This window comes from Pelodiscus sinensis, chromosome 5 (assembly GCF_052426305.1).
Source record: "Pelodiscus sinensis isolate ZL-2025 chromosome 5, ASM5242630v1, whole genome shotgun sequence".
Classification (NCBI taxonomy): domain Eukaryota; kingdom Metazoa; phylum Chordata; order Testudines; family Trionychidae; genus Pelodiscus; species Pelodiscus sinensis.
Genome location: NC_143056.1, coordinates 117,947,744 through 117,975,104, shown reverse-complemented (window position 1 = coordinate 117,975,104; position 27,361 = coordinate 117,947,744). Strand labels below are relative to the sequence as shown.

The following is a 27,361-nucleotide window of genomic DNA, read 5'->3' as shown; positions in this document are numbered from 1 at the left end:
TATACCTGGTACCTGATCAGCACTGGTATTTGCTGGGCTGGGGTGCTCACGTGATCATTATTACAAGTGGAGGCAAACTGTTTCTTTTAAGACGGGAGAAAAGTGACAGGCAGAAAAATGGTGGGTTTTTTTAAACCTATTCGGCCCTTTACTCCGATAATGGGTATGCTTCTCTATAGGGAGGCACTTAATGATAGAGCCCTTCCTTGATCAACATAAATAGCCAGGGGTTTGTTTATCCAGTGCATAAGCCCCAGTTCTCTTAGGCAATTAGATGGGGAAGTCAACAGACAAAATTGCAATACATTTTTTTAAAACATGAAATAGATTTGATTGACATTAGCCTTTTGCTCCCTATAATCAAGAGAACAGGACTGAGAGTGGCATTTTCTCCCTTGCCAACTATGGACTGATTCCAGGCCATCTGTGTGGATGCCAGACAGGACATTCTATCTTCCCCACAGCATAGCATAGTGGTGCCAGCCACTTCACTGCAACAAATGGAGGGAAGAGTGAGGGAGGAAGGGGAAGGGCAGGCAGGGAGCCTCTCTTGTTTTCCTTGTTTGTTTGCTTTACTCTGGCAGCAAGCAGAGAGCTTTCCCCATGCCAAATTCACTCCCAGGGTGAAATGTTCCCAATTACACTGTGGTGGAGAGAAAAACAAAGTTTGTAATTAGAGCTGCAGGAGTTTGAGCCTCACTTCCCAGGCTCAAGTGAGACCGCCAAGTATGGTGCATCTCTGCAAAGAACTTAAACCTGAACGTATGAACTATTAAAGAAAAGGCATTTTATAATTGTAACAAACACTTCAATGTTTGAAGTTCACATACAAGATGTTCATAATAAGTGTTCAGTATCGGTTACAAGTCAGCCTTCTATAAGCCATTTCAGCATTTTCTAAACTTTTCCAAGTTTTATACCTGCATCACTTGCAAAAAAGCAGGAGAGCAAGTTCAGGGTTCTCTCGAATATGCAGCATAAGCCCAGTTCCTATACTTTCACAGTGCACAGTGAGGTTATTTTACATAACCACTGCAAGACAAATACTTCTCCTTGTGGCATCCGCTTTTTGGAGCCCTAAAGAAAGTACCATCCATGTCTCACCCACAGCCCCAAATTGCTGAAGTCTTTCTTCTACCCTCTGGAGACAGTCAATATACAGGGAGGAAACTGTGAGAAGCATTACACTTTACTCACAATAAGAGAAGTAACTCATGCCCTGTATATCAATTCCACCTGCTGACAGACAAGGTAACATGGTTGTGGAATGGGATTCTATCTGGATATTGCAGAACACTGCCCATACACCAAGACAATCCCAGGTGCTGATTTTGGGGGGGGGGGGGGGGAGGAACACATTTGTTACAATGCAAGCACCTCAACTCCTTTCAATTTTGGTGGGATGGTGAAAGACCAATTTATTCCACATGCTGAGTAAACAGCACACGGAAAAAAAACTCCACACGTAAGAGAATCTGTTGGAGTTGAATAGTAGTGCAGTAATAGATTGTCAGGCTGCAGACCCCACCTTAAAAGATATAATCTCCCCCAAATATAATAATTCTTGGGAAGACTAAAGAATCACCAACAGTAAAGATTTCCATTCACAAACTTGGTTTCCTTAAGTCATACTATGATAAATTTAATTGGATTTATTGTCCTCCTTTATGTCCAAAGTTAGCTAGTCTATATCTGGAGAAAGGTGTAGTGGGGGAAGAAGGAGAATAAGAATGGCAACGGAAGCCAATGATTTACCCCCTACTCCCTCACAGCTCAAAAAATAAAATAAAATCCACATAAATATTTGGAAGATTTAAAATTGCAATTTGCCACACAAATGTTCCAAGTTTTTCCAGCAGAAACAGAGCACAAAAATGGCTGTTTAAATCAGTTGGCCTAAAATAAGCCATCCATCATTACATCTTCCTGCCTACGCAGAGGGATTTAGCAAGCATGTACTGCCATGATCTGACACAGGGTAATCCTATAAGCCATACATCCTCTCTCTCTTCTGGACAAGGACACAGTTGCTTTGACCCCTCCACCAAGGCCTTGTGTCCCTGACTTACTTTTCCTGAGCTGATGCAGCAAGTGTAATACTCTTCTCTAAACAGGGACGCAATAAGTACAACATGGAGATACCCACATTCAGAATGTTTATTTGTGCCATGAGAAAAATCTTAATAGGAAGACTTACTTCTTGCCACTCTCCTTACCTCACTGGCCTAGCTCTCTTAAAAATTAGTAGGCTTCCCAGGCAAATCTCTCACCTATCTGACTGAACCTGGCTCTAGAGCTATGGGCTCCATTGCTCTCCCTTTCCAACCATGGAACCCTTTACAGAACAAAAGCCAACCACTTCAGGATAAACCTATAGGGCTGCATCTCACAGTACATTAGGGAGCTGTGCTCCGCAACCGTGTTTCACAATACACTTAGTCCTGCAACAAGTGCCTTTCATAACCTAGCGGCATAGGAATAAAGTTCAAGCCACAAAACCCAGAATGTTCAGATGTGGGGGAGAGAAAGTTCTCTGACTGAAGGCCATTTTGAATTTATTTGCACCCAGAAATTGCAGGCACCTTCTGTGAATGGATCTTACATACTGTACAATATGTTGCATCACATCTGGGAAAAGAGTGAATTAACAGTTTCTTTAAGTTTAAGAGCTTCAGAGGGGCAGTCTGAAGTGGGCTGTGCCCGTGAAAGCTCATGGTACCATCTACATGTTTTGTTAGTCTTTAAAGTGCTACCAGACTATTTGTTGTTTAAGTTTCAGTTTAAGGTAAAGGGAAGGGGTTTTTTTTACAGCAGGGAGAGGGTTTGTTTTGTGAGTTAAGCCTCATATAGCCACATACAAGATGTCTGGGAATGTAGGGCAGTGGATACTATTAAACGCTGCACATCCCAGTTTCACTGTCTCTCATCATGTGTCCAGTAGATTACCACCATCTGCTGCGCAACAGAGAGATCTGTGGGGGAAACGGGTTCTTTAACATTGTTCTCTTCTTCATTACACTCTTCTTAAGAGTACCTGATTATAGATTTCTCTGCATTTAAAGGAGCATAAAATCAACAGCTCCCCTCCTCCCCCAAAGAAAGTTTGTGCAATAGGCCTCCTTTTTATATCTGCCCAGTTACACTGCATCTGATCCTAGAGTCTGCTGTCTGGCACTTCCTACATTTCAAAGACTGAAGCACCTCAATGGGAACACAGTATCAGCTTAAGTCCCCACTCGCACCATTTCCCTGCTGTGATTCTGCCTCCCCTGCCGCTGCAGAGACTCTTGAGGGGGGGGGGGGGGGGGAGGGAGAGAGAGAAGACCGGCTTTTAAGCCAGCTCCCTCTAGCATGGATTCCTGCCTCCCCCGCTAACTCCCTCTTGCTGCCTCTGCTTATGCTTATCAGATAGCTGACTAGCCGCTTACATCCATAACTAGAAACAGGGATTTTTGTTGGATTGCTCTGTCACCATCTGATGCTAAGAAGAGGAGATAATGATACCAGAGAAGATGATCATGTTGGTCCCTTCTTGCTTTATTGTCTAGGGGTATGTCTACACTTACACCTCTTTCGAAAGGGATGCAAATGAAGACATTCAAAATTGCAAATGAAGCCAGAATTTAAATATGCCATGCTTCATTTGCATATTCATGTTATGGCACTATTTTGAAAGTGCTATTTCAAAATAACAGACGCTGTTAAGACGCGGTTATTTTGAGGGAAAAATCCTTCTCTCGAAATAACTGGTAAACCTCACTGTATGAGGAATAAGGGTTATTTTGAGAGAATTGTTTTCTCTCGAAATAACCGCATCTTAACAGCGTCAGTTATTTCAAAATAGAGCCTGTGACGGCGCGTTGGGGGTTCCCCGTCTCCTGCACCCCGAAATGGCACAAACAGACTCCACCAGACAGTGGAATTGAGGGTGGTTTATTGCTCCTCCAGCACAGCGCAGCACAGATGTAATCTGGTTACAGGAACTGGGGCTAAGAGGCCTCAGTGCCCCCCCTTGAGATAGGGGAGTCCCAGCCCCCTCCCCAGCTCCTTATTCCCTGCCTTCCAGCCAGGAACTAACTAACCCTCTACCAGCCCTGCCCCCCAGCCAGGGCAGCATTCCACCTTCCTTTGTTCCTCTCCATGGGGGGTGTCTGGCCACTGGTTCAACAAGTTTGGCATTACCTTGGCCTAGTGAGGCTTTCCCTGCTGGGTCTTGCTCCAGACAGCAGGGGTCACCACAGCCCAGCAAGTACCCCCACTACGTCACAGAGCCATAATGCAAATATGCAAATAAAGCACAGGATATTTAAATCCCGGCTTCATTTGCCATTTCAAATGTCTTCATTTGCATCCCTCTCTCGAAAGAGGGTGCAAGTGTAGACATAAGGTTGACTTAAGATAATTACGTAGCTGAGATGTGTACCTTAAAAATCATGGTCCACACAGCAGGAGGTCAATAGGAACAGACACTCCCATTGGCTTTCCTTATGCCTCAGGAGAAGCAGAGCTACAAGCAATGATGGGGCACCCTCTCAGTTTTAATTTAGCAGGTATTCACTAGACCTGCTAAATTGAACCTTGGAAGATTGACCCCAACAGCATCGATCTTTCACATAATGTAGACATAGCCTTGGAGTCTAATATTTAGGGCCCTAACAAATTCATGGTCATACATTTTAAAAATAGCAAGTTTCAGGATTTCAGCTATTTAAATCTGAAATTTCATAATGTTGTAATTGCAGGGATACTGACAGGATTTGGGGGTGCTGCCTTCAGAATTGGGCAACAGCTGCCACTCTAGTTATCCAGCTCTGAATGCAGTGAAGAAATAAGGGTAGAAAAATAAGTAAAAAATTGCCCACCCATCCTATACTATAAATTGGCAATCTGCCTGCCATCCAGCCTGTTTTTAGTTGAGGCAGATCTTGCAAATTTCTATTTTCTGTGTATGTGGGAGGGAGATGGTGGTGGGCATTTCTGGGAAAACAGCAGTGAAACCATTGTATTTAACATAAGCCCTGGCACAGTATATTACAATGCCCCCTAAAATAACATTGTGATCCCCCCCCCCACCAGCCTCCCTTGTGTTAGGACCCCCAGTTTGAGAAATTCCAGTCTCCCTGGTGAAACTGGTGCCATATAGGGTAAATGCACAGAAAAGACCAGATTTCACAGTCCATAACAGGTTTTTTCCATGGTTGAGAATTTGGTAGGACTTTACTGATATTGCAGAGCTTGGGTGTCATACTTTATTCACTTTGCAAAAGAACAATTTGTTGCACACACTGAAAACAAAGTGCTAATCTAATTTCAGATAAAAAAGAAAAAAAGGACTGAAATGCCATGAACCGCTGCTCCAATCCAAAAATATTAATCAGCCTGGTGCTGCACATTTCTGGATACCGTGCCAGGGCTTATGTTAAATACAACGATTTCACTGTTATTTTCCCAGAAGTGCCCACCACCATCACCCTCCCTCCCACATACACAGAAAAATAGGGCTTTGCAAGATCTGCCTCCACTAAAAACAGGCTGGATGGCAGACAGATTGCCAATTCTAGTATAGGACAGAGGTGGGCAATAATTTTTTGCCAGGAGCCACTTCAGAAATTTTTTAAGTGGCCCTGGGCTGCACCAGAAGTGGCAGGGCCTCAAGAGGAAGGGGCGGAGCCAGATACTTCCCTGCTTTCCCACCCACCGACTATGACTGGTCTGGGCGTGGGGGAGCACCTTTGCCCCCCCCCAGAAGGTCTCCCTAGGTGCCCATGCCCTTGACATTGGGAGGAGACTGTGTGTGCCCCCCCTTCTGTCCCCAGGCCAATCAGGGCTTGGGGGCAGGGGACTGTGTGAAGTCTCTGCCTTGCCAGGACCACATGGCGCTTCTAAGTGCCACAGGCTTCTCACAGGGCGGGGACAAGGCGGAAGAAACTTCATGCTCTCCCCCCACCCCCAGGCCAATCAGGGCAGGGAGTACGCAAAGCCTCTTCCCACCCTTCCAGGAGCATGTGCCACTTCTAAATGCCACGTGCTCCAGGCAGGGCAGAGGAAACTTCATGTGCTTCCCCCTGCCCCCAGGCCCTAATTGGCCTGGGGGCGGGAGAACAGCGGGGCCTCCACAGGCTGGATCAACCCACATGGCGAGCCACATCCGGCCTGCTGAGGCCCTTTTCCCACCCCAGGATAGGATATTGACCAAGTATGGCTCAACGTCAGAAATCTACTACAACCTCAGTTTTTTTCCTTAACATGAGCACTAACAGTCAGTAAAACCAGCGACAACACATTCCATCACAGAGATGGAGGTTTCTAGATTCAGAAGAGTATTTCATAGGGGAAGAGATAGACCTTAGGGATCTGCAAAGTATTTACTCATTTTCATCTGAGGATCAGCATTTTATTTCTGTTTGTGAAAGTTTGAGTATATTCCTGCTATACTTCACAGGACACAGAATGTGTAATAGGAACTAGGGATGTAATAGTGCAGTCTATTAACCAATTAGCATTAACCGACAAGCTTTTGCTTGAGACTACATGCATTTCCCTTCCCCCACCCTGCCAGTAATTTATTTATTTAAAGCAAGCTGGCCAGCAGCCTCAGTCCTGGTTTGTGATGGGTGAGAGACCTACCCTCGCTTCGACTCTGCATTTATTAGGAGGTAGGCAGTCCAAGCACAGTTCCGGCTCACACCAGGTCCAGAAGCTGCTGCCATCCTATATCAGAGGCAGCAGCATGGGGGGGGGGGGGGGGAAGGGAAGAGGGAGGAGGAAGCTGGTTCTCAAGGGGAGCTGGTTTTTAAGCTGGTTCCCCTCATGGACCAGCTCCTGCCTGACATCCCACGCTGCTGCCTTTGATAGAGAGGCTGCAGCGCAAAGTGACAGGGGTCTCCTTGGGAGTGGGGCTGGAGTGCACTGACTGCCAGCCCTGTCCCTAGGGACTACAGAATAGCTGAGTAACCGAAAAGAATTCATGAGGTTACTCAACTATTAAATTAACTGGTATTTAACATTCCTAATAGGAACCTTGGACAAGCAAGGTTCTCCTTGCCAGAGGAGGCTGTGAAGGCCAGGACTATAACAGAGTTTAAAGAGACGCTAATAATTTCATGGAGGTTTTTATTAAGCCAGGGGTTAGAAATGGTGTCCCTGGCCTCTGTTTGTCAGAGGCTGGAGAAGGATGGCAGGAGACAAATCTGCTGGCCACTGTCGGCAGACAGGCTACTGGGCTAGATGGACCTTTGGTCTGACCCAGTACGGCCATTCTTATGTTCAAAAACCCAGAACATTATAAATTACCAGCACATGATGTAAGATTAGCATAAATTATTGTGGTACGGTCTGCAAAAATGCACAAAAAAAGTGTTGTTAAGGACGGAAATAAATAACATAGCTGGAGTAGACATACCTTAAGCCAAGCTTGGCACTGTCTCCATGGCAGGTGGATGATGGAAGCAATATGCCCATCAACTTCCTTTACTCCTCCCAACAGCAAGGATTACAGTCGCCGATGGAGGTGCCCTTAGCGTCTTATTTAGCGGGTCTTTATCAGATCCACTAAATCAAACCCCAGAAGATCGATTGCCAGAGCGTCAATTTTCCAGTAGGTGGAGACATGGCCTCAGTTTTTTCTTCTAAGCCCCCCCAACAGGAATAAGTTTAAGAAACTAAACTATGGGAACTGGCAATTTAACTTAAGCTCCCCCATGTCCTACCCACTACTGCACTGAAACAAATTAAAACACTGATTTAACTTATTTAAATTAATAGCATTCAAGCACGTATGAGAAACATCTAAGTATATATAAGATTGTTCTCTTTTTGGACAAAGACTATTTTAGATCAGACATTAAAAGTGTCAATATTATAGGGAATCCATATACTCTGTACAATTAAGGCAATGTCAAAGGGCCAGCAATAAATGTAGTACTCAAATGGTTACTTTAGGTTTCTGGCTGTACAATGAGCCAGCAAAACATCCGAGTTCTTTGCTCCATTTACTTGTGATTCTGAAAGTCTATTTTATTTTTAGTGATATTATATAGGCAGCACTTAGTACAAAAGAAAATACAATGGCTAAAGATCACATGTTAATATGATACTGCTGTTCAGTTTGTCAATGGTCTAGAAGATGAAACAATGTTATTTTAATGAATGGAATGACTCATCAGTAACTCATATCAGTAATTTAATACCAAGACAGATTTATTTTGGGAGGGGGGTCACAATTTCCAATCAACACCTTCTGTACATTCCCAATATATATTGTCCATAAAAAACAAAGGTAACAAAATAAAAAGGACCAATAACGCTATAAAAATGTGTACTGCTAATGTGATGACTTGTTATAAGATGCAATTAAAAAAAAAAAGTTAGCTAGTTTTTCCTGTATAATGATGTTCAGACTACCAGACAAAGTTCTAACAGGTAAATACCATAAACATTCAAAATACAGGTTTTTAAAATTACTATTTAATTCTCAGATACCTGCGAGTGGCATTAAACTTGCTAAAGAGCAGAGAAATATATGACCAATGTGGGAGACCGATGAGTTTATAGAGATTCCATGTTGCTTTAGAATTGAGTTTGCAAGCAACAAAAAATATTTATAACTTTAATATCTGTTAATATATTAAACAATTTCCAAACAAACAAAAACTGACAATGGATGCTATACCATTAGAAATTGTCATTTCCAACAGGAGAGTCACCAGCAGCAGGCAGTTGAAAAACTTAGTAACTAAAAGTTTTATTTTCATGTGTACACACACGCGCACACAACTGCAGCTAACTGGCACTTCACAGAGTTGCTCACCTCAGTCATCTACACATACAGAATACATAAATAGAGTTGTATGTAGGGCAAAATTTAAGTTTCCTGCCCTAGGCGCTTTCTCTGCACTTACCTGTGGTTATGTAGTTTCATAATGAAAGTGAATATTCACACCACTGTCAGATTGTTTTAGTCTTGCTGTGTATGCAGAGGCAATCCCCAAGATCACATGCTAATTGAAAAAAGCTTATGTATATTGAAAAAATATTTCAAAACAAGCTAAAAAGCCCACACCAGCAACAGACAAGAGTATTTTCCTAAACTCGTAAGTAATACATTAATATGTGAATCTTTATCTCAGCACTGAACAAGTATGTTGGCTGCAAGAATAAGACCTCATCCAGCTACAGTTTGATAGCAAACAGGATGCGTGCAGGTAGTACTCCCGCATACATGTTGTTAACTTAATTCTGCTACAAAGATTCTGGAGCTTTGGGAAGGTAAGTAAAGAAAGAGCTTCAAGCCTGGAACATAACATATTGACAACAGATAAAACATTAAGGCAAGAGAGTGACAAGATTATGCTTAAAAATAAAGCTAAAGCTATTGGCTTTGCCTTCTGGTTAGACAAGTAGCTCTGCAGGAAATATATAGGCTTGAAGCAGACTAACTTGTTGCCTATTGTGTCTGTTTTTAAATACAGAAGCAAACACACAGAATGCACAAACCAAGATCGCTAGCCGGGAAAACACAAACCATGCTCAACACCACAACTACAAGGCTTTTGTTAATACCCCACTAACATTCCCACCAGAGTCGACAGCTTTCCTTTGCTCCTATTACAAGATATCTTAATTTTATAACACACACAAGGAAAGACCATAAAATTCTATTAGATCAGTGGCTCCCAACTGCCTGTCCACCAACCGATGCCGGGCCATGGCACACTGCTGGTAAAAATGTGCATAATGAATATGCAAGTATGCAAATAAAATGTCACCAGTCTGAATGGGGGACCAAAAAGTTTCTGAATGGGTTTACCGGGCTGCAGAATAAAAAAAAAAAAAAAAGGTCGGCAACTACTGTATTACATATTCACTGGTGAATGTTTCCCTCACGGGTATGACAATGAGAACTTAAATCACCCAAGGTTATTATGAGATTCTGACAACCACTCCAATATCTTCACACAGGAATTCATTGTAAATTTTTGCTGTAGCTCTCATCATTTTGGTTAACAACACAAGTATAGTTTAAAATACACCAGCAAAGACATCCATTTCAAATTGATTTATGGAATAGAGTTGATCTGCAAAACAGGTTTCAGTTTAATTTACATATTAGATTTGTACTCTGAAATGAACGAACAAGTAGGATTTAGACAATGGGTTCATCATTCATTTGGGGATGGAGAGGAATTGTGGGGAATAACCTCCAACCATCTTTAAAATAAGGATGTCCCTTTGTTCTAATTAAATATTTAGGTCCTTTGACCAGGTGTATTAAGCAGAGTCCTCCCCTTCATAGGATAGTTCAGGGCAGCTGCTCCAGGTCACATGCTTTGGGGGGGCCCCCATAGTCCCACCACTTTGACCTCCTATGAACCCCCCCTCCCGAGTCCTGGGTGGCCTGGGGGATTTCCAAGGGGGGCCTGGCATAGGATGACAGCAGAGATCGGCCTCCCCTACATTCACTACGTGAGACTGACTTGGCAGCCTGCTCCGCTACACCTTGCTTGTTGCTGCCAAGGTGAAGCATAACACAGGCTGGGAGATGGGCAGGGGGGCCAAGCGGAGCAGGCTGTCAGATTGCTCTGGCTCCCACTGCATAGTTGGAGTATGGGTGTGGGTGACCCCTGCTGCTGCCCCACATCAAGCCCCCTGGATCAACCATTCCGGTCTGGGGAAAGTTTCTCTCAGCATTAGGCACATAAGCTAAAAATCAAGATGAGAGGGTTTTCACCTCCTTTTGACAAGATATATAGGCTATGTCTACACTATGCGCTTTGCTGGAAGAGGCAATGCAAACGAAGCACAGATTAGCATTTTCTTTTGCTTCATTTGCATAACCTCTTCCAATCCGTTTTTGTGCAAGGGGTTTTTGCACAAAAACAAGCAGTGTGGACATTTTCTTTTTGTGCAAAAAAAACCCTTTTTGCACAAGATCCTTATACAGGCAGTCCCCAGGTTACGTACAAGATAGGAACAAACCTACAGTCCCTAAGTTGAATCTGTATGTAAGTCGGAACTGGCGTCCAGATTCAGCCGCTGCTGAAACTGATCATTTTCAACAGCGACTGAATCTGGATGCCAGTTCTGACTTACATAAAGATTCAGCTAAGAACCCCAGGCATCCCCAAGTCAGCTGCTGCTGAAACTGATCAGCAGCTGATTCCAGAAAGCTCGGGGCAGAGCAACTCTGCCTCAGGCTTCCTGTAGTCAGCGCTGGTCAGTTTCAGCAGCGGCTAAATCAGGACGCCTGGGGCAGAGCAGCTGGGGTGCTGCTGGGTTGCTCCAGTAGCGCCGAGGTGCGGCGCTACTGGAGCAACCCAGCAGCACCCCATCTGCTCTGCCCCAGGCGTCCTGATTCAGCCGCTGCTGAAACTGACCAGCAGCGGCTGAATCAGGACCAGAGCAGCTGGGGTGCTGCTGGGTTGGTCCAGTAGTGCCCAGAGCGGCGCTGCGGGACCAACTGGCAGCGCCCCAGCTGCTCTGCCACAGGCGTCCAGAGAAAATCCTAGTCTGCTGCAGGGGGGGGGGGGGGCGTAGTAGCTGCGCCCCCCCCACCCCAGCAGACCAGGAAGACGCGGGCAGCGGACCGAGACGCAACGCAGTCCCGCCGCCTGGGTCCTCCGCGGCTTTGCTCCCAGTCTCCCTGGTCTGCTGGAGACCAGCAGACCAGGGAGACGGGGAGCAAAGCCTCTGAGGACGCCGGCAGCGGGACAGCCGCGGGGCACCTGGGCTGCCCGAGCCCCCACGCGGCTTTGCAAAGCCGTGGGGGGGCTCGGGCAGCGAGGCAACCCAGGCACGCCTGGGCTGCCCCTCCGGGGCTTTGCTTCGCGTCTTCCTGGTCTGAAGACCAGGGAGACGCGGAGCAGCTTTTCTCGCCCGGAGTACACGGGCGGCGGGACTGCGAGGTCCTGCAGTCCGTGTACTCCGGGGCAGCCCCGTTCATAACAGCGGATCTGACATAAGTCAGATCCGTGTAAGTCGGGGACTGCCTGTACCTCCCCACAGAGTAATGAACATAAATCAGAAGTTAGGAATTGTAGAAAATTGACGGAGAAAGACAAGGGACACAAGAATAAACCCATGGCCATTATTTAGGACAAAATGTAAGAATCTAAGTAAAGGAACAAAAATAATCCTGACAATAGTACTGCTCCATTACTAAATGGAAAAGAATTATCCCAATAATGCAGAGAAAGCAGAAATGTTTAATAAATATTTCTCTTCTGTATTTGGAGAGAAGATTGCTAATTTCTGTGTGTACTGATAACATTTTCCAGAAATTAGTTGTGTAGAATGTTAACACAGAAGGTACTAAAGTTAGACATTTAAAAAAAAAATCAACTGGTCCAGACATTTTGCATCCAAGAGCTTAAGAAGGGATAGCGGAGAAGCTTGCTGGACCACTAATGTTGATTTTCTTTAAGTGTTGGAGCACCACAGAAGTTCCAGGAGACTGGGAAAAGCTAAAGTCATGCTAGTTTTAAAAAACAAACAAACAAACAAACAAACCAGGATGACTAGTGGAACAGCTGATATAGGATTTGCTTAATGGAGAATTAAAAAAAAGAGAACAAAATGAATGCAAACCAACATGGGTTTATGGAACTGTATCTTAATATCTGACTCTCTCCTTTTTTGAGATTACATGTTTGGTTAAGAAAGGGAGTAGTGTTAATATAATCCAGACTTCTGTAAAGCATTTGATATCACAGAACATTCTAATATCTTTCTTATTTTGAATTAGGGATGTAAAATCCTGCTTAATTGGTTAACTGGGTAAACGTGTTCAGGCGATTGAAGGGTAGGAGCAGGGGTGTGGCAGGCGAGGAGCTGGAGCAGCTCCTATTGGTTAACCATTCACATCTCAATTTTTAAATGAGCACGGGACACATTAAAATGGATAAACACAACTGGCCAACCAATAGCTCTCAATATGTAATTAAGTGAGGAATTTAAATACCACAGTGATTGATACAACAGTCTGAACAAATATCCCAATCTCCTGAAAATCCAACTGGATATCGTCACTTGAGGAACGGAATGTATTTGAATTCTGTCCATTCTCTTCTGCCAGTATCATAAAATGATTACAATAATTAACATATGCTCATTGACAGACACGGTCTCAAACTTAATGCAAGTTTGGGGACCAGAAAACATCAGAAGCACAGGCTTATCCTGGCATCTTTAGAGACTAACATGGATGGGCATGAAACATGACAATAGGAGTTGACCCATATCTCGAAAACAAGGATACTGTCAAAAGTTCAACTTCTCTGAAAAAGCATGGAAAGAGGGATATTTGGTTCTTAAGCCTCCAGTAAAGACCTCAAGGAAATGCAAATGCTTTCTCGTAAAAGTCAGACTTGGAACACCTACATGGAATTGCCACTTTTTAAAACTTCCAGATAATAAATTACTGAACTAGTGCACTTAATACCACTGTGAACATAGTAAAAATATTTCAGCTTGCAGTTAAGTTGGAGGAAAGGCTATTCTCCAACAGGAAGAAAGAATATTTCAGATAAATGTCTGGAACATAGGGCCAGACATACTGAAAAAGAGCAATGGTCCACCGAGTTCAATATCCTGTCTGACAGCAGCAATGATGGATTGATTCAGAAGGCAGCATAAACCTCTGTAGGGGAAAGTTTCTTCCTGGTTCTGGCTGATCAGCTTATGCCTTGACACATGAGGACTGAAAATGCTTGCCATTTTTATCCTAGCTAGTGCAAAGGCAGAGAACACTCTGGTTAATATGATCTAATCTTTACAGAATTAGAGTAAGCAAGTTGCTTTAGTGGTATTATACAACTTTCAGTTCCACAGATTTATTGTGTTACATACAATAAGTATTGTGTTTTATTGGTGTCACATCCTTGCAGCCCTTTTATTTAATCAAAGTACACCATTGTTCTTGCATTATGGTAACAGTAAAAATCCAACATTCAGATAGGATTCTCCCTCTTTACCCCTTTCTTTTGATCTTGTTATTGTGCTACCACACCATGATGAAAAGCGAGTACTTAACTGAAACTTAAATTCATATAAATCTGTTTACTAGTAAGAGAAGCATAAGAAAAATAATTCTCTAGAATGATAATGCCGACTGTCCTATTTTATTGCCACTGATCCTTCTGACACAGGAGCCACGTACCCAGCTTTACAGTTTCCATGAAGCATTGCTGCGCTGACTAGGGTCTCTCCTGTATACACACTTGCCTTCAGCAGGCAGCTGCAGAAAAACTTCTCAAAACTTTCTGTACTGCTATTGAACGGTTAAAAGTCAAAACGACACACATAACTGAAGTGAAGCAACTTAGAACTCCTGCAGAAGTGGCAGTCTCGACAATGGTGACACTTCCAGGACTCTAACTGCCCATGATGTGTGAACAACCTCTGGCAGGAAAATTTCAGTAGGACCAAGTTTGTTCTTTATTCACCAAGAAGAGCTCGTGTGGTTCACTGATTTAACAATCCTCAACAGTACTAAAAATCAGTGTGTCACTGCCAAGGCATCACATGCCTTCATTTCAGAGATTGCTAAGGCAAGGGAAGCCGCCTTAGCTTTTTGTATTGCAGAATCAAGTGGGTGGAATACTACAACAAGGATGTTTAAAAACTGCATTCAGAAAACAAGTTTCAGTGACTCACCTTGTTAAATAGGCAAAAGAAATAGTGTGCTGCAGAAAAGGACACAGGGTAATACACTAGGGCTACGTCTACACCGGCAGGTTCTTGCGCAAGAACTCTTTTGCGGAAGAGTTCTTCTGCAAAAACTCTTCCAGAAGAGAGCCTCTACACTGGCATGTGCTTTTGCGCAAGAGCATCCATGCCAGTAGACACTCTCTTGCGCAAGAAAGCTCTGATGGCCATTTTAACAATAGGGCTTTCTTGCGGAAGAAATTCATGTTGCCTGTCTACACTGGCCTCTTGCGCAAGAACAGTTGCACAAAAGGGCTTATTCCTGAGCGGGAACATCAGAATCCTGGTTTTTGGCTAGTCAGAGTTCTTTCCAGTATCCTGCTAAGCTAAGGTATATGATTAGGTAAACAGTACAGGGAACCAGCACAGTATGGTTTGTTTAAATGTGTTGTTTGTACTATTCATTGTAGACCATTTAATATAACGCTTGACTTGCTTCAAGTATTTGCCATATAACCAGATGCTATTGAAATGGGCAAGTGGAAGTCATTAATAGTTACAGCCTTGAAATGAATCTGTCCAAGTGAAGGCCTGTGTCTGAAGAGTCAACTGGAAGATATTAACTTAAATTAACAAATACCTGTTTCCTCATACTCTGTCCTCCATAAAACTAAAACACTGCCAGCTGCTTTTAAAGAGTTTATTTCTGATACCCAGATAGAAGCCTGAATCTTCTTCAAAGTTATTTATCAGTTGATGGAAATATAGTCCATGCTTCAAAGGAACTGATGTGATCTGTTAATGCACTACTACTGAGGTCAGTAAAGTTCTAGGAATAGGGGGTAAACACATTGACAAGAGAGTGAAGACAGCAAGAACTTCATTTCAAGGTGTCTGAATTTAAGCAGAAATGTACCATTCTATTTGATAAAATGTATCCTGTTAGATATAACAAGGAAACACAGTGACAGTAAGTATTTTCAATATAGACTGAGGGGCACATTCATCTCAGATATACCGCTTGCAATGTTGTCAGTGCGGTTGCAGGGGTAAATTAGGAAAGTAACAGTGTTTCACAGGCATGCACATCCCTGTGCTGCTATGCCCTCCACAGAAAGCAAACAGGAAAGAAACTTAGAGAGCCAAGTATGGCTGCATACAAGCACTATTGAGAGTATTGGGTAGGAAAAAAGCAAAAACAGCTTCACACACAAAATACATTCTTTTCAGGAAACCTAAAATACACTTACATGCAGAGTAATGCAACTGCAGTGATAAGAGGAGGAAACAATTCATCAATAATGGAATCGAAACCCAGCATGCAAAATGATTAATATCTCAGAAAAAGCACCAAGCTTTTCCTGATATCCCTAGTATAGTAACTGCTGAATTGCCTGCATACCATTAAGCTGCATCCTAGCCCAAGAGCTAAGTACAATGGCTAATTATTTCCAACACTGCAAAGTTAGGGGGAAAACACCATGGTGACAGCTTTCCATCTGAACAATAAAAAAGGCAGATGCCGAACTCAATGTGCAGTTCTGTGGTGAGAGCATCATCCATGAGGCTAACCCAAGGTAACTTGGAATTACACTGGACCACAGTTTGCCCCTTGGACAACACCTGAAGAACACTACTGCAAGGTCAGGTCTCATGTTGTGCTTACCAGGAAACTGGCTTGACCATCATGGGTTTCAGTCCACAGACTACAAACTGGGGATGTTAAAATCAGATTATCAACTAATCGAATAGTGGATGTAATTTCCATCCACTATTTGATTAGTCAATAAGAGCGCTTCTGCTTTGAAACATAGCAAGAGCCACCCAGCTGTTGCTACCTTTCAAAGGCAGAAGTGCCACATGGCGTTCTACCTTTGAAACGTACAAGAGCCCCAGCAGAAGCTCTTGGGCATTTCAAAGATTGAAACGCTGCATGGAAACCAGGGCCAGCGAGGAGTCCCCTGCCCTGGGCTCCACGCAGCGTTTCAATCTTTGAAATGTACAAGAGCCCCAGTGGGAACTATTGTACATTTCAAAGTTGGAACGCTGCCGCTGTGCCTCGCCCCCTCTGTCAGAGCTGGAGGGAACCAACTTTTAAGCTGGGTCCCCCAAAGCAGCCCTTCTTCTCTCCCTCTCCCCCCCATCTTGCTGCCTCTTTCTGACAGAGGCAGCAAGGAGGGTGGGAGCAACTAGTCGATTAGTGTGTCAACTATCTGATAAGCAAACCACATCAACTGCTTTGCTCTATTCTGCAGCTAATTATTGTGTGCAGTGCAGTTTCCATAGCAGTCACACTAAACTCCTCGATACTCAACAATGCCATGTGCAGAGCATCAGGGACATTCAAATTGACTCCATTCAACTGGCTCCTAGTTCTATCACATCCAGCCTCCACAGGGTAGACGAGTTGCCCAGACATCTTGCTTTCTCAACCACGTTCATGCTCTTATCCCATGACAATGTAATTTACACATGAGCCTTTGCTGAGGGACTTTGTCAAAGGCTTTCTGAAAATTTAAGTATCCTATATCTACTGGATCCCCCTCGTCCACATGTTTGTTAAGTCTTTCAAAGAACTCTAACAGATTAGTATGACATGATTTCCCTTTACAGAAACCATGTTGACTTTTGCCAAACATCAGCATCAATGCTGAGATTCAATGGAGAGCCAGTCACATGGAGCATTTCAACTGCTCAAAACAAACAGCTTGTCACTGACCTTGCTGAGGAACTACCAAGTGTTGATTTATGTCTAAAAGACTGGTATAGATTGAATTGCCTCAGAACATCTCATGGGAGATGTTGACAAACCCTCTTTAAATGGAAAAGTGAGGCAGACACCTATATGCAACCGTGGTCACTGGCCACAAATAATGGAGCACATCTTATCCAAGTTATTTTGCTTAGGGCCTGATAGACATTGCTGCAGGAGTGAGCTGATGAACACACTGGGTATCAAATGTAGATGTAAGTCTCCCCAAGCCATATGAAAGCAGCATCAGCACTACCATGAATTAGCGAATATAATTGGGTTATCCATGTTTGTACCAACCATGCCCCTCCCACACCCCATGGGGTATACACGTCTGCATCTTATGCAAGTTGATTTTTACTCATATTAAAAGATGACAAGACCAACATGATAAAATCAGCCTTTTATGAAGGCGGCAGAAGTCTCTGTGGGTTATGTACGTCCGCGGGAAATCTAATTAAAAAAAGCCACACACACACGATAGAAAAACTGTGGGTAATACACAAGTGCGTGTTATACATAGATGCGGGCTTTGGGCATCAGCTTTGGTTCTCTTTCCCACCCCTCTTGCCCCTCCCCCCAGGCCGTTCAGGGAAGTGGGGTTTGAGCTTTGGCCTGCCCCACCAAGAGCAACAGGGTTTGGGTGCATACAGGCTTCAGTCCCCCTCCTGGGGTCAGGTAGTAATTTTTGTTGGCATAAGGAGGTCACTGCAATGATATTTGAGAATCCCTCGTTTAAAGGTATGTACAAAGTCCAGTGACATGCAAAAAGTGTATTTGGGCGCAAAGAGCATGGATTTAACATGTCCTTTCCTGGGGAAACGTTTCTAATAATGTTAAATGGATAGTCCCATATATTTGTTCAACTGAAGACAATCTTGTCATAAAAGATAGTTTGTGGTTTACTAAACGGATACAAACTTGCCTTGCTGTTTCACAATACAGTGAAAAACTAGTAGCTAAACATACCAAGAAACTTCTGTGTCCTAGGTTCTCCAGTTAGTTTTCTACTGAATGCTGCAAAACAAGAATCTGGAAAACAGTAGTCTCACCTATAGGGTAAAAGTCTGTTTGTCCAGAGGACTGGATATTGGATATAGGTAATTAGCCTGAATTGAGCTGGGATGGGCAACCTGTGGCCCAAAGGCCACATACAGCCCATTTTCTATATGTAGCCTAAGATACATTTTGTTCAGTGCTGTCCACACGCAAGGTTGCCAGCTTCCACTGATTTCCATCCACATTGTTACCCCTGCCCCGCCCAATATTACTAAAGTGACATGCAGATAAAACAAGGGCATGCAACACTGATGAGAGAGCAATATGCTCCCTCTGCATTAAAACAAAGCACTGCTATAGCTCAGTCACCACCCCCTACAAATCCTAGGTACACAAGTGCAGATAGTAAAACTACCCTATCCCAGGAGACCCTCTTGATTTCAACAGTCTAGCAAGGGCCACTCATGCCACCAAATCACTAGACTAAGCTGCCCATTACTGGAATAGATGAATAAAGGCTAACACCATTTTACAGCAGTTTGCTTACTTGCCTATATTAGTTAAACTTAAAACAACAGAAGGTCTGGTAGCACTTCATAGACTAACAAAACACGTAGGTGGTGGTATGAGCTTTCGTGGGCACAAACTCCAGTCATCTGAAGAAATGGGCTGTGCCCATGAAAGCTCATATCACCACCACCATGTTTTGTTAGTCTATAAAGTGCTACCAGACCTTTTGTTTTTTAAGTTTACCCTGTACAGACTAACCCAACTACCCCCTGAAGCTATATTAAGTTAGCCATTCAGTCCTTAGCAAACAGATATTTTCCATCCTTCTTAACTCCCTTAGTATCAAGTCTCTGTAGACTGACATCTCTCTCTTCAGTCCTGGATCAAACAAGCCTTTTTGCACGAGTGTTACAACCTATTAAAATATTTTTTAAAGACATTTTTCTGATACAGATGAATGCTACCAAGACATAGTTGTGAGCTATCAAATATTGCCTTTTGGTGGCTGCAAGGATGAGTTCTGATGAGACAAAATGAAAAGGAATAGGAACAGAGTTGCTTTAGTACTTGTTTTCAAGTGGTTCTTACTATAGGATAAAGCTAACTAACTTATAATTATTTTGGGGGGGGGGGGGAGAATCACTAAAGTCTCCTCAGTACGAATGGGAAGTGAAGGAGGAACACATTACTCTTTGATAAGACTATGCAGGTTTGTGTTTTAGGAGACTATTTGCAACTCACTCCACTCTTTTGTGGATGGTCAAAAGAAAACAAGTGTTAAGGACAGCATTTGATTGCAGCAAATTGACTCAGGTTGCAAGGTCTTCCATGTTGTAAAAGATGACAGTACAAAGAAACGTTAGTCAAGGGAACATTATAGCTTGCTGCAATACAGTTACATTCTTTTTAATTTCACTATTTACACTCATTTTTCTCCCACCACCTAAGTCCTTCCATAAAGCAGTAGTTTGCGGTTAACAGGTAGTGTTGGCAAACTAGATTCTCTCTCTCTCTTTTTTTTTTTTTTTTTAAGTCTGTGGAACGTAAAGCTGCTCTGCATAAGTCACTCTTGAGTTGGCATAGATGTTAACTGATCAGAATCCAAAATGTAAAGAGTAATTAAGTCTTGTTACAACAGCATTTTCAAAAAAGGTTTTGTCCTTTACAATTAAAAGTTTTAAATTCAAGTTAGGGATGTGAACAGGTAACTGATTATCTGGTAAGCCTCACCTCTACAGGTAACCAGATAACCAGCAGCCTTGCAGGGCTGACAGCAGGCCAGGACCACTCCAGCCCAGCTGGGCTGTAACACCACCCCTCCTCTCCACCCCAGCTGGGCTGTAGCACCGCCCCTCCTCTCCACAGGAGCCTGCTTATTTGGATAGATTTTGTCAAGCCCTGCCAATAAGCATATGCTTACTGGATAATCGACTGGTGATTCAGTTAGTCGCTTTCTCCCCAGCTTGCTGCCTCTCTGAGCTGCTGGTGCTTAAAAAACAGCTCTCCCCAGCACCATCTCCATGGGCAGAGCGGCACAGTAGGGAACTGGAAGCGCTTCTGCCTTCAAAAGGGCTCTTGTACATTTCAAAAGCAGGGAGCACAGGCCATTGGGGAATTGCTTGAGTTCCCTGCTGGCCAATACTCCTCTAGTGCTTCAGGGCTCTTGCCACATTTCAAAGGCAGAGGCACCCTTATCAATTCATCAAGTAGTCAATGCAAGTTGCACTGATTATTCGATTAGTTGATTAATCTAAATTTAAATATCCTTAAACAGGTTTTTGCACCCCTAATTCAAATTTAAAAGGCTTCAACTGAAGGAACATTGTTGGTCTTTGTTGCTACTTTTACATTTAATGTTATAAATAATGCTAAAATCTTTATCAATTCAGTCTACTTTCAAAATGAAATAGTAAGTGTATAGCTTAGATTCTTATCAGATCAATGAACACTACCCCCCAAACATCTGTAGTCTCCAATCAAAACCATGGTACCCATTTTCTTTGTACAATGGGAATACTTTGAGCTTTCCTTCTTTTCATAAAAGATCCAAGATATTGCACAACTTATTGCTCTATTCTTTCCAGACCAACTCTGACTGTAACTAATAGTAATTACACATATATACCAAAGAGAACACACCCTTCAAACAGTAACATTGTTATGGAACCCTTCAGCAGAAAGATAAGACATCTAAGCGGGAAAGGAAAGATTTAACATTTATTTGGATCTTAAACTGACATGCAATTCTATGTATCCCAATCGCTTAATTATGCAGCTTTTTTTCCTTAGAACTTGAACAGTTTTAAGGCATTTGAGAGAACAACAATTTACCAAACAGATCACAGCAATGCTCTGGTGTGTGGCCAGCCCTGAGGATTGTTATTTGCCTAATCTTTGACAAATTCACTATTGTTTATAGGCTCCAGTTTCTATTTATGTATTAAGTGCTCTGTAGCAATCCGAGACACTAAGGCTGCTGCCCTCCATGGTATGACTAGAACTTCCCCTTCCCCCACTGCCTAACACAACAATCAACTGTACAGGACCTTTAAGGAATAAAGAGGTCTAAGTGCAATATAGCTGAGATGAGCCGGAATAGTGGGAAGCTAGAACATGATTAGCGGCAACTGCTGTCTAGTTTATATTTTAAACAAAGAAATCTCATTTGCCTTTGAAAGCTAGTTTCTATAGTGATACGAAGTTTAACATGTAGAGCATTTTCTGGTCCAAAGCATTCAAGAAAGAGAAGGGGGGGGGGGGGGGAGAAGAACTGACAACATGAGGGAAAAAAATGTTTGGTGTCCTAACACATTTAATTCAGTATTAAGAGTTTATTGAGAAGGAATAAAAATAGTACTCTTTCCATACCACTCTCATTGATACAGAAGGATATTAGCATACAGACTTGGTGAAGTGATATGCAGAAGTGAGAGGAAATTCATTCAAAAACCGGTGGAATTCCAAAGTGCAACATTTTGTTCTTGCCCCTTTTCTGCAGCTCCTCCCTTCCCTTGCAAGAGCTGGAAACAGTTGCAATTTTAGTTGAAGATAAGGCAAAGCCCTGCTGTAAAACTAAAACCCATTAAGTTTTCAGTAAACAGAGGAATGTTGTCACAAACACACAGAACACTGCTGGGGGAAGCAACAACTTGGACAGACAGAGGCCTGGTCTACACTAGAAAATTAGATCAGTAAAACTGTCTTGCTCTGAGGTGTTAAAAAAAAAAAAATCCATGTCCTTAAACAATGTAGTTAAACCAACCTAACACCACTTGCGCATTTCTCCTCTCAACAAACCACTGCTGAGGAAGGTGAAGTACCTACATTGATTGGAGAACCTCTCCTGCTGGAGTAGGTAGTGTCTTCACTGAAGAGCTGCAGGTTGACAAACTGCAAGAAGCTGTTGTCTTCCCCCACCACCTCCCTTGCCCACATATCCACTGTTTTTTTTACTCATTATCAGCAACATATACACAAAACTTCTACAAACTTTGAAACAAAGAATGTGTCTCCAGAGTACAGTTAGTTCAAATTAGCACAATCAGCTTAGTTGCACTGACACTAACCTAGCTCGAGTTAGAGCAACAATCAAAACATGAGTTACACGCAGTCCAGTGATTCTATGGTACTAATCGAATCACTGTCTTCTGATGACATGGTGTATCCCCACTGCATTACTAGCTTATGCTTGAACTTTTGCAGCATTCTACTTCAGTCCCTGTACTGGCTAGCTATCTTGAGCTTAAAGCAGTTTACTTGAGCTATAGATTTGTATGTGGGAAAGGAATCAAGTTGGGGGTTATAACTTGATATTACTGTGCTGTGAAGACACACCCTATGACAATGCAAAAGACTGCTAGGTACACACTGTAAGGTTTTGTCATTAACATAAATATCAAGTAACAGCAAAGAACAAACATGCACAAGCCAGGATTTAGAATACAGTAGTCATAGAGATGTTCTCCTCTCCAATGTGAATTCGCCCACCGTGGAAATATCACCTGTACAATGACAGCAGTAATACACAGCAAACTTCCAACAGCTATAAGATTAGGGATGAGAAAAATTTATAGTCTAATACTCTGAAAGTCTAGTATCAACTAGCCAAGAACCAAACTTTGTTATGTTGACACAGTTCGTACAAAATGGGCGCAAAATAACCATCTTAAGCCATATAAGTCTTCTGTGTAAGTAGTGAGATAAACTGTAAAAAAAATTGAAGCTTCCTGCCACTGAGCTTGCCACAATGATACTCAAGTTTCTTTAGATTTGTTTATATAAAGTAAGTATGGTAGGCTTAGAAGTCACTAAAAGCACAATCGAAAGGAACCCAATAAGTATTTCCACCTAATCTGCAAGATGCCAGCTTTCCAACGGATACCACACAAAAAGGTCTGGCATGTTTCTAACACTATACTTCTATTATTTCATTTGTTCTAGGAAAGCCTAATGAACATGATCTCCCAGCAAATACTCAGGAGTCCATGCCCATTAGCTTATTAGTCATAATCCTCAGAAAAGAAGAAGAACTTGGTAGTTTTTCTAAGTAAATAACCAGCAACACAGCAGACTTGTCATCCCATTTTCTACAGCTGTCAATTTCTCAAGGATGCAGCATAGATAATAAAGTAGCATGCAAAGGATCAAACATTGTACAACCTCAACTAACTTAAGATCAAGCATCACGAAAGCACAAAACTTACTGTCCACCTGATTCTGCAACACAGTTATTCACAGTTCACCTGAGTAGAGGTCATCAGCAAAATTGCTGCACCAAGCAATTAAATCTCTTTCTCTGGGAGTCTGATAATATATCAGGTCATTCCCTTCTATTGAAGGTATGTCCCTCTTGCTAAGATTTTTTTAAACATAAAACTAGCAGCAAATCGCTTTCTACCTTCTGTCTCTGTGTAATTAGCACTATAAATCCCATGCTATCCAAGTCTCCTGGCACAGCACTCATTTGGTTTTAATCTCTGCTGAGGTGTCTTCCTCCACTCCCCACCAAGCCATTTAGATCAGATCTTGGCAAACTCTTAATTCAAAGCTGAAGTTCTGCTGCAGAAATAGCAATCTCACTAGCTGACAGAAATGTGTTGAGACTTGCAATGCCTGCTTTTTTATATCCAAAAAAGGAGAGAAATTAGTTGCTCTTATACAGTTTAATCTGCAGAACAGAGAAAGTTATTTTGCATCTCTCCTACTGTATAAGCCAGTAAAGCAACCTCCAAATAGTAATCAATAGACAAGGAACCCAAAAATAATCCCATTTTATGAGCTTGACACTATGTGGCCCTATACGCATATTCTAATACAGTATTTCTTCTCTTAATGTCACTGCTGGAGACCACACGTACTGTCTTTCAGCCCTGAACAATTGAGTTGTCATGTATTTCTCTGGTCCCTTAGCAGGAAGAGGAATCCTGTGCTATTTCATTGTTCCTTGTGCTTCCCAACCTCTGTGGCCCATATTTCTCACAGCACAACAAAGTTTGTTACCACCCCAGTATATGCTCCTTCGTTCACCCACTGTCACCTTTGAAGTGTAACCAACAGTCTCTATATTAAATGTTATTGCTACTATCAGAGAAAGGTTAAGTAAGAGGCTTTCACTCTGGTGTTTTGCACTGATTTCTGTGTTCTCCGCGTCCTCCTATGCACTTCCACCTAAGGCCCTGGGTTCCCATATCACCTAAAGTTAGCTCATGGCAATGCGTCCCTTCCCATTCACGGAGCCAGCTGCTTAAAGGCGCCCCATGACCCCAGGTAAGAGGGAAACATTGCCACTGCTAGTCTCGCCTGCATTCACAGATAGGAGAGAGATCCACCCGCCTCTCCACACGCACCTTGCCCCTAGCCCTTGTCCTTCCCAAGCCAGGTCCAGTTCAGGAGAAACCTGCACGGGACCCATCCCTGGGGTGCTGACAAGAGAGCCCGTCTCCACTGGGCACAGCAAGAGGATCCCCAGCTCCGCACCCGGCTTCAGGGCTGCACGCTCCGGCGGCGCCCCCAGCCCCACTCACGAAGCCCTTCCCCCCCCCCCCGAGCCCCCCAGACCCAGGCCAGCAGCCCCGGCTGCACCCCCCGGCCCCAGCCTGCCCCCCCCCCCCGCCGGGACTCACCCCATAAGCCAGTCCATGGCTCTCGCGGGTGCCGCCTGCTCCGCTGTGGCGCTGGGCGCGGGGCTGGGGAGGAGCCGGGGCGGGAGGCGGGCGGGCTCCTGCGTCCTGCCCAAGCTCACCACCCCCTCCGGCCGCGCATGGGGCGGCCGTGCCCCGTCCCCCACCCCCGGCGGCGGGGCTGGCGCTGGCTCCCCCCTTCCCCGCCCTCCTCTGCCCCCTGCGGGCGGCCCGGCCCGGCCCCGCTCACGCTCCTGCCGCCAGGCTGCGCCGGGTGCCCTGAGCCTCAGCCACACTCCCGGGGAAGCCGGAAGTAAACACACAAGCCCCCGCCCCCCACCACGGCTAACCCGGACGTGACCCCGCCCGGCGCACTGTGGGAAATGTAGTCCGCGCCTGCGGCTGGGGACACGTGGAACCTCTGTTGTGCGGAACCTCTGCCCCCAGTCCGGCCAGCTGACTAGCATCTAGTCCATGGGTTCCCAAACTGGGGGGCGCGAGGCGACCCAGCCCCTTCTCCTCCGTCAATTTCTCCGCCCCCTAATTTTTGCTGCTATTTGTGTTTTTCGGTCCCGCTCGGTTACTTTTTTTTTTTTTTTTTGCGCTTAAGTTTTGCTGCTATTTGGGGCGGGGGTTTCTCTAAAATCCGAAAGAGGTCGTGATGCCGAAAAGTTTGGGAACCACTTGTTCCATAGGGCTGCTGCGTAATCATGGCATGGGGCCAGCCAAGCCATCCCTGCGAGGGGATTTTATTCCGGATCTGCCCTTTAGGGGATTAGTCCACCTAAGTGATGGGTTTTACATAGTTAATTATTTACCATCACTTATGGGTGTTTTAATTATTAATGATCATTATACGCTGTGAGTTGGTTATTGATTTTAGAAGGCAGAGTTGCCTGGCTGGTCAAACCTCATGCTGGGGGCTGCCAGAGTGCCTGAGTTCAGGTTAGTGGTGTCCCTGCTACCCCTAGGTACACTGCCTACAGAGCAGTAGCTCTCCACCTTTCCAAACGCCCATGTACATAAGTCTCATTTTCCTTATGTAGCGTAAGTTTTACCTTGCTTAAAATCTACTTACAAAAATCAAACAAGCAGACGCACACTATTACTGAGAAAGTGCTTATGTTATCATTTTTATGATTTTCCCATATACTTAGAAATAGGGTTGCCAGATGGTTTCAACAAAAATACCAGACACACTTAACATATCACAATCTACGTTACATCTTATTTAGAAAATACCAGACATTTATATTTTCTCATTTATATTTTCTCAATTTTTCCCAAACACAAAGGTCAAATACTGGACTGTCCAGTTCAAAACTGGACACCTGGTAATCCTAATTTATAAAACAACTCAATTGGTATATAACTATTGTACTTACATTTAACTGTATAATAGTGCAATACAAACAATATAATTTCATAAATTGTATGAAATTTTTGTACTAACTTTGCTAGTCCTTTCTATGTAGCTTATGTTAGTTGATATACCTCTGGGAAGAACGTTGCATACCCCAGGGGTACACATACCCCTGGTTGAGAACCACTGCTTGGAGTGTGTGAGATATCCCAGAGGCCTGAGGTACGTGTACTCAGAAAGAAAACTGATTGAGAGACTGATGAACCTGTTTATCTGTTTTCCATATTTCTTATAAACACAAAAGAAGTGTTTGCTCTAAATATTTATGCTTGGTTTCTGAAAAGTATATTGATTCTAGCCCAAATCATATGAATGTTTACACACGTGGTAATATTTAGTAAAGGACATAAGAGCTTGTATGATCAAGACCTGCATTAATAGACCCTGCATAGTGCTCAACTGTAAAAACAATGACGTGTTTGATGCACAAACCTCATAGGGAAAGGCTGCATTTTTTTAACATCTGTCATTTAGTGCAGGCTGATCAATTTCAAAGACCAGAAAATTTCTCTTCAGAAATTGGGCCTGTGGTGCTCTGACACCAGGAATATTTCTGGCCCAGGGCTGGGCTCCACCAAAACTCATCTTCACCAGCCACTCCCTGCCTCCTGTGTCTCCTGCCTCCTATGCTGCCTCACTTGCTCTTCTCATTATCCCCTGTCCACATCTGCTGCCCCAGGTGATTTTAAAAGCCCCAGGGACCCCCACCTCCATCATTGGCAGTGCAACAGGATGAGAGCAGCTTCCTGATACTCTAACCCCACTGTGCTGCTGGTGGTAGTGACAGGGCTCCCAGGGCATTTTAAATCCCCTGGGGGAGGCAAATGGGGCTGGGGGACAGGTGAAGGGAGTGTGTGAGGGGTCAGGGGCGTGCATGGGGGCAGCAAGACCCAGAGACCCCCCACTGTCCCTGGA

At 43.7% G+C, this 27,361-nt stretch overlaps 1 protein-coding gene across 2 annotated transcripts in view; it reads right to left on the bottom strand.

Moving 5' to 3' along the window:
- MOB2 (MOB kinase activator 2) overlaps positions 1-25,286 on the bottom strand; it is a 174,178-nt gene extending 148,892 nt beyond the window's left edge. Inside the window, exon 1 of one of the 2 annotated variants that reach the window (XM_075928198.2) lies at positions 25,027-25,286. In XM_075928198.2, coding sequence (XP_075784313.2) covers positions 25,027-25,043 — 17 coding nt within the window. In that variant the 5' untranslated portion in view covers positions 25,044-25,286. The remainder of the gene's footprint in view (positions 1-25,026) is intronic. The other variant, XM_075928202.2, reaches the window with a different exon arrangement.
- Between the last annotated feature and the right edge of the window lie 2,075 nt (positions 25,287-27,361).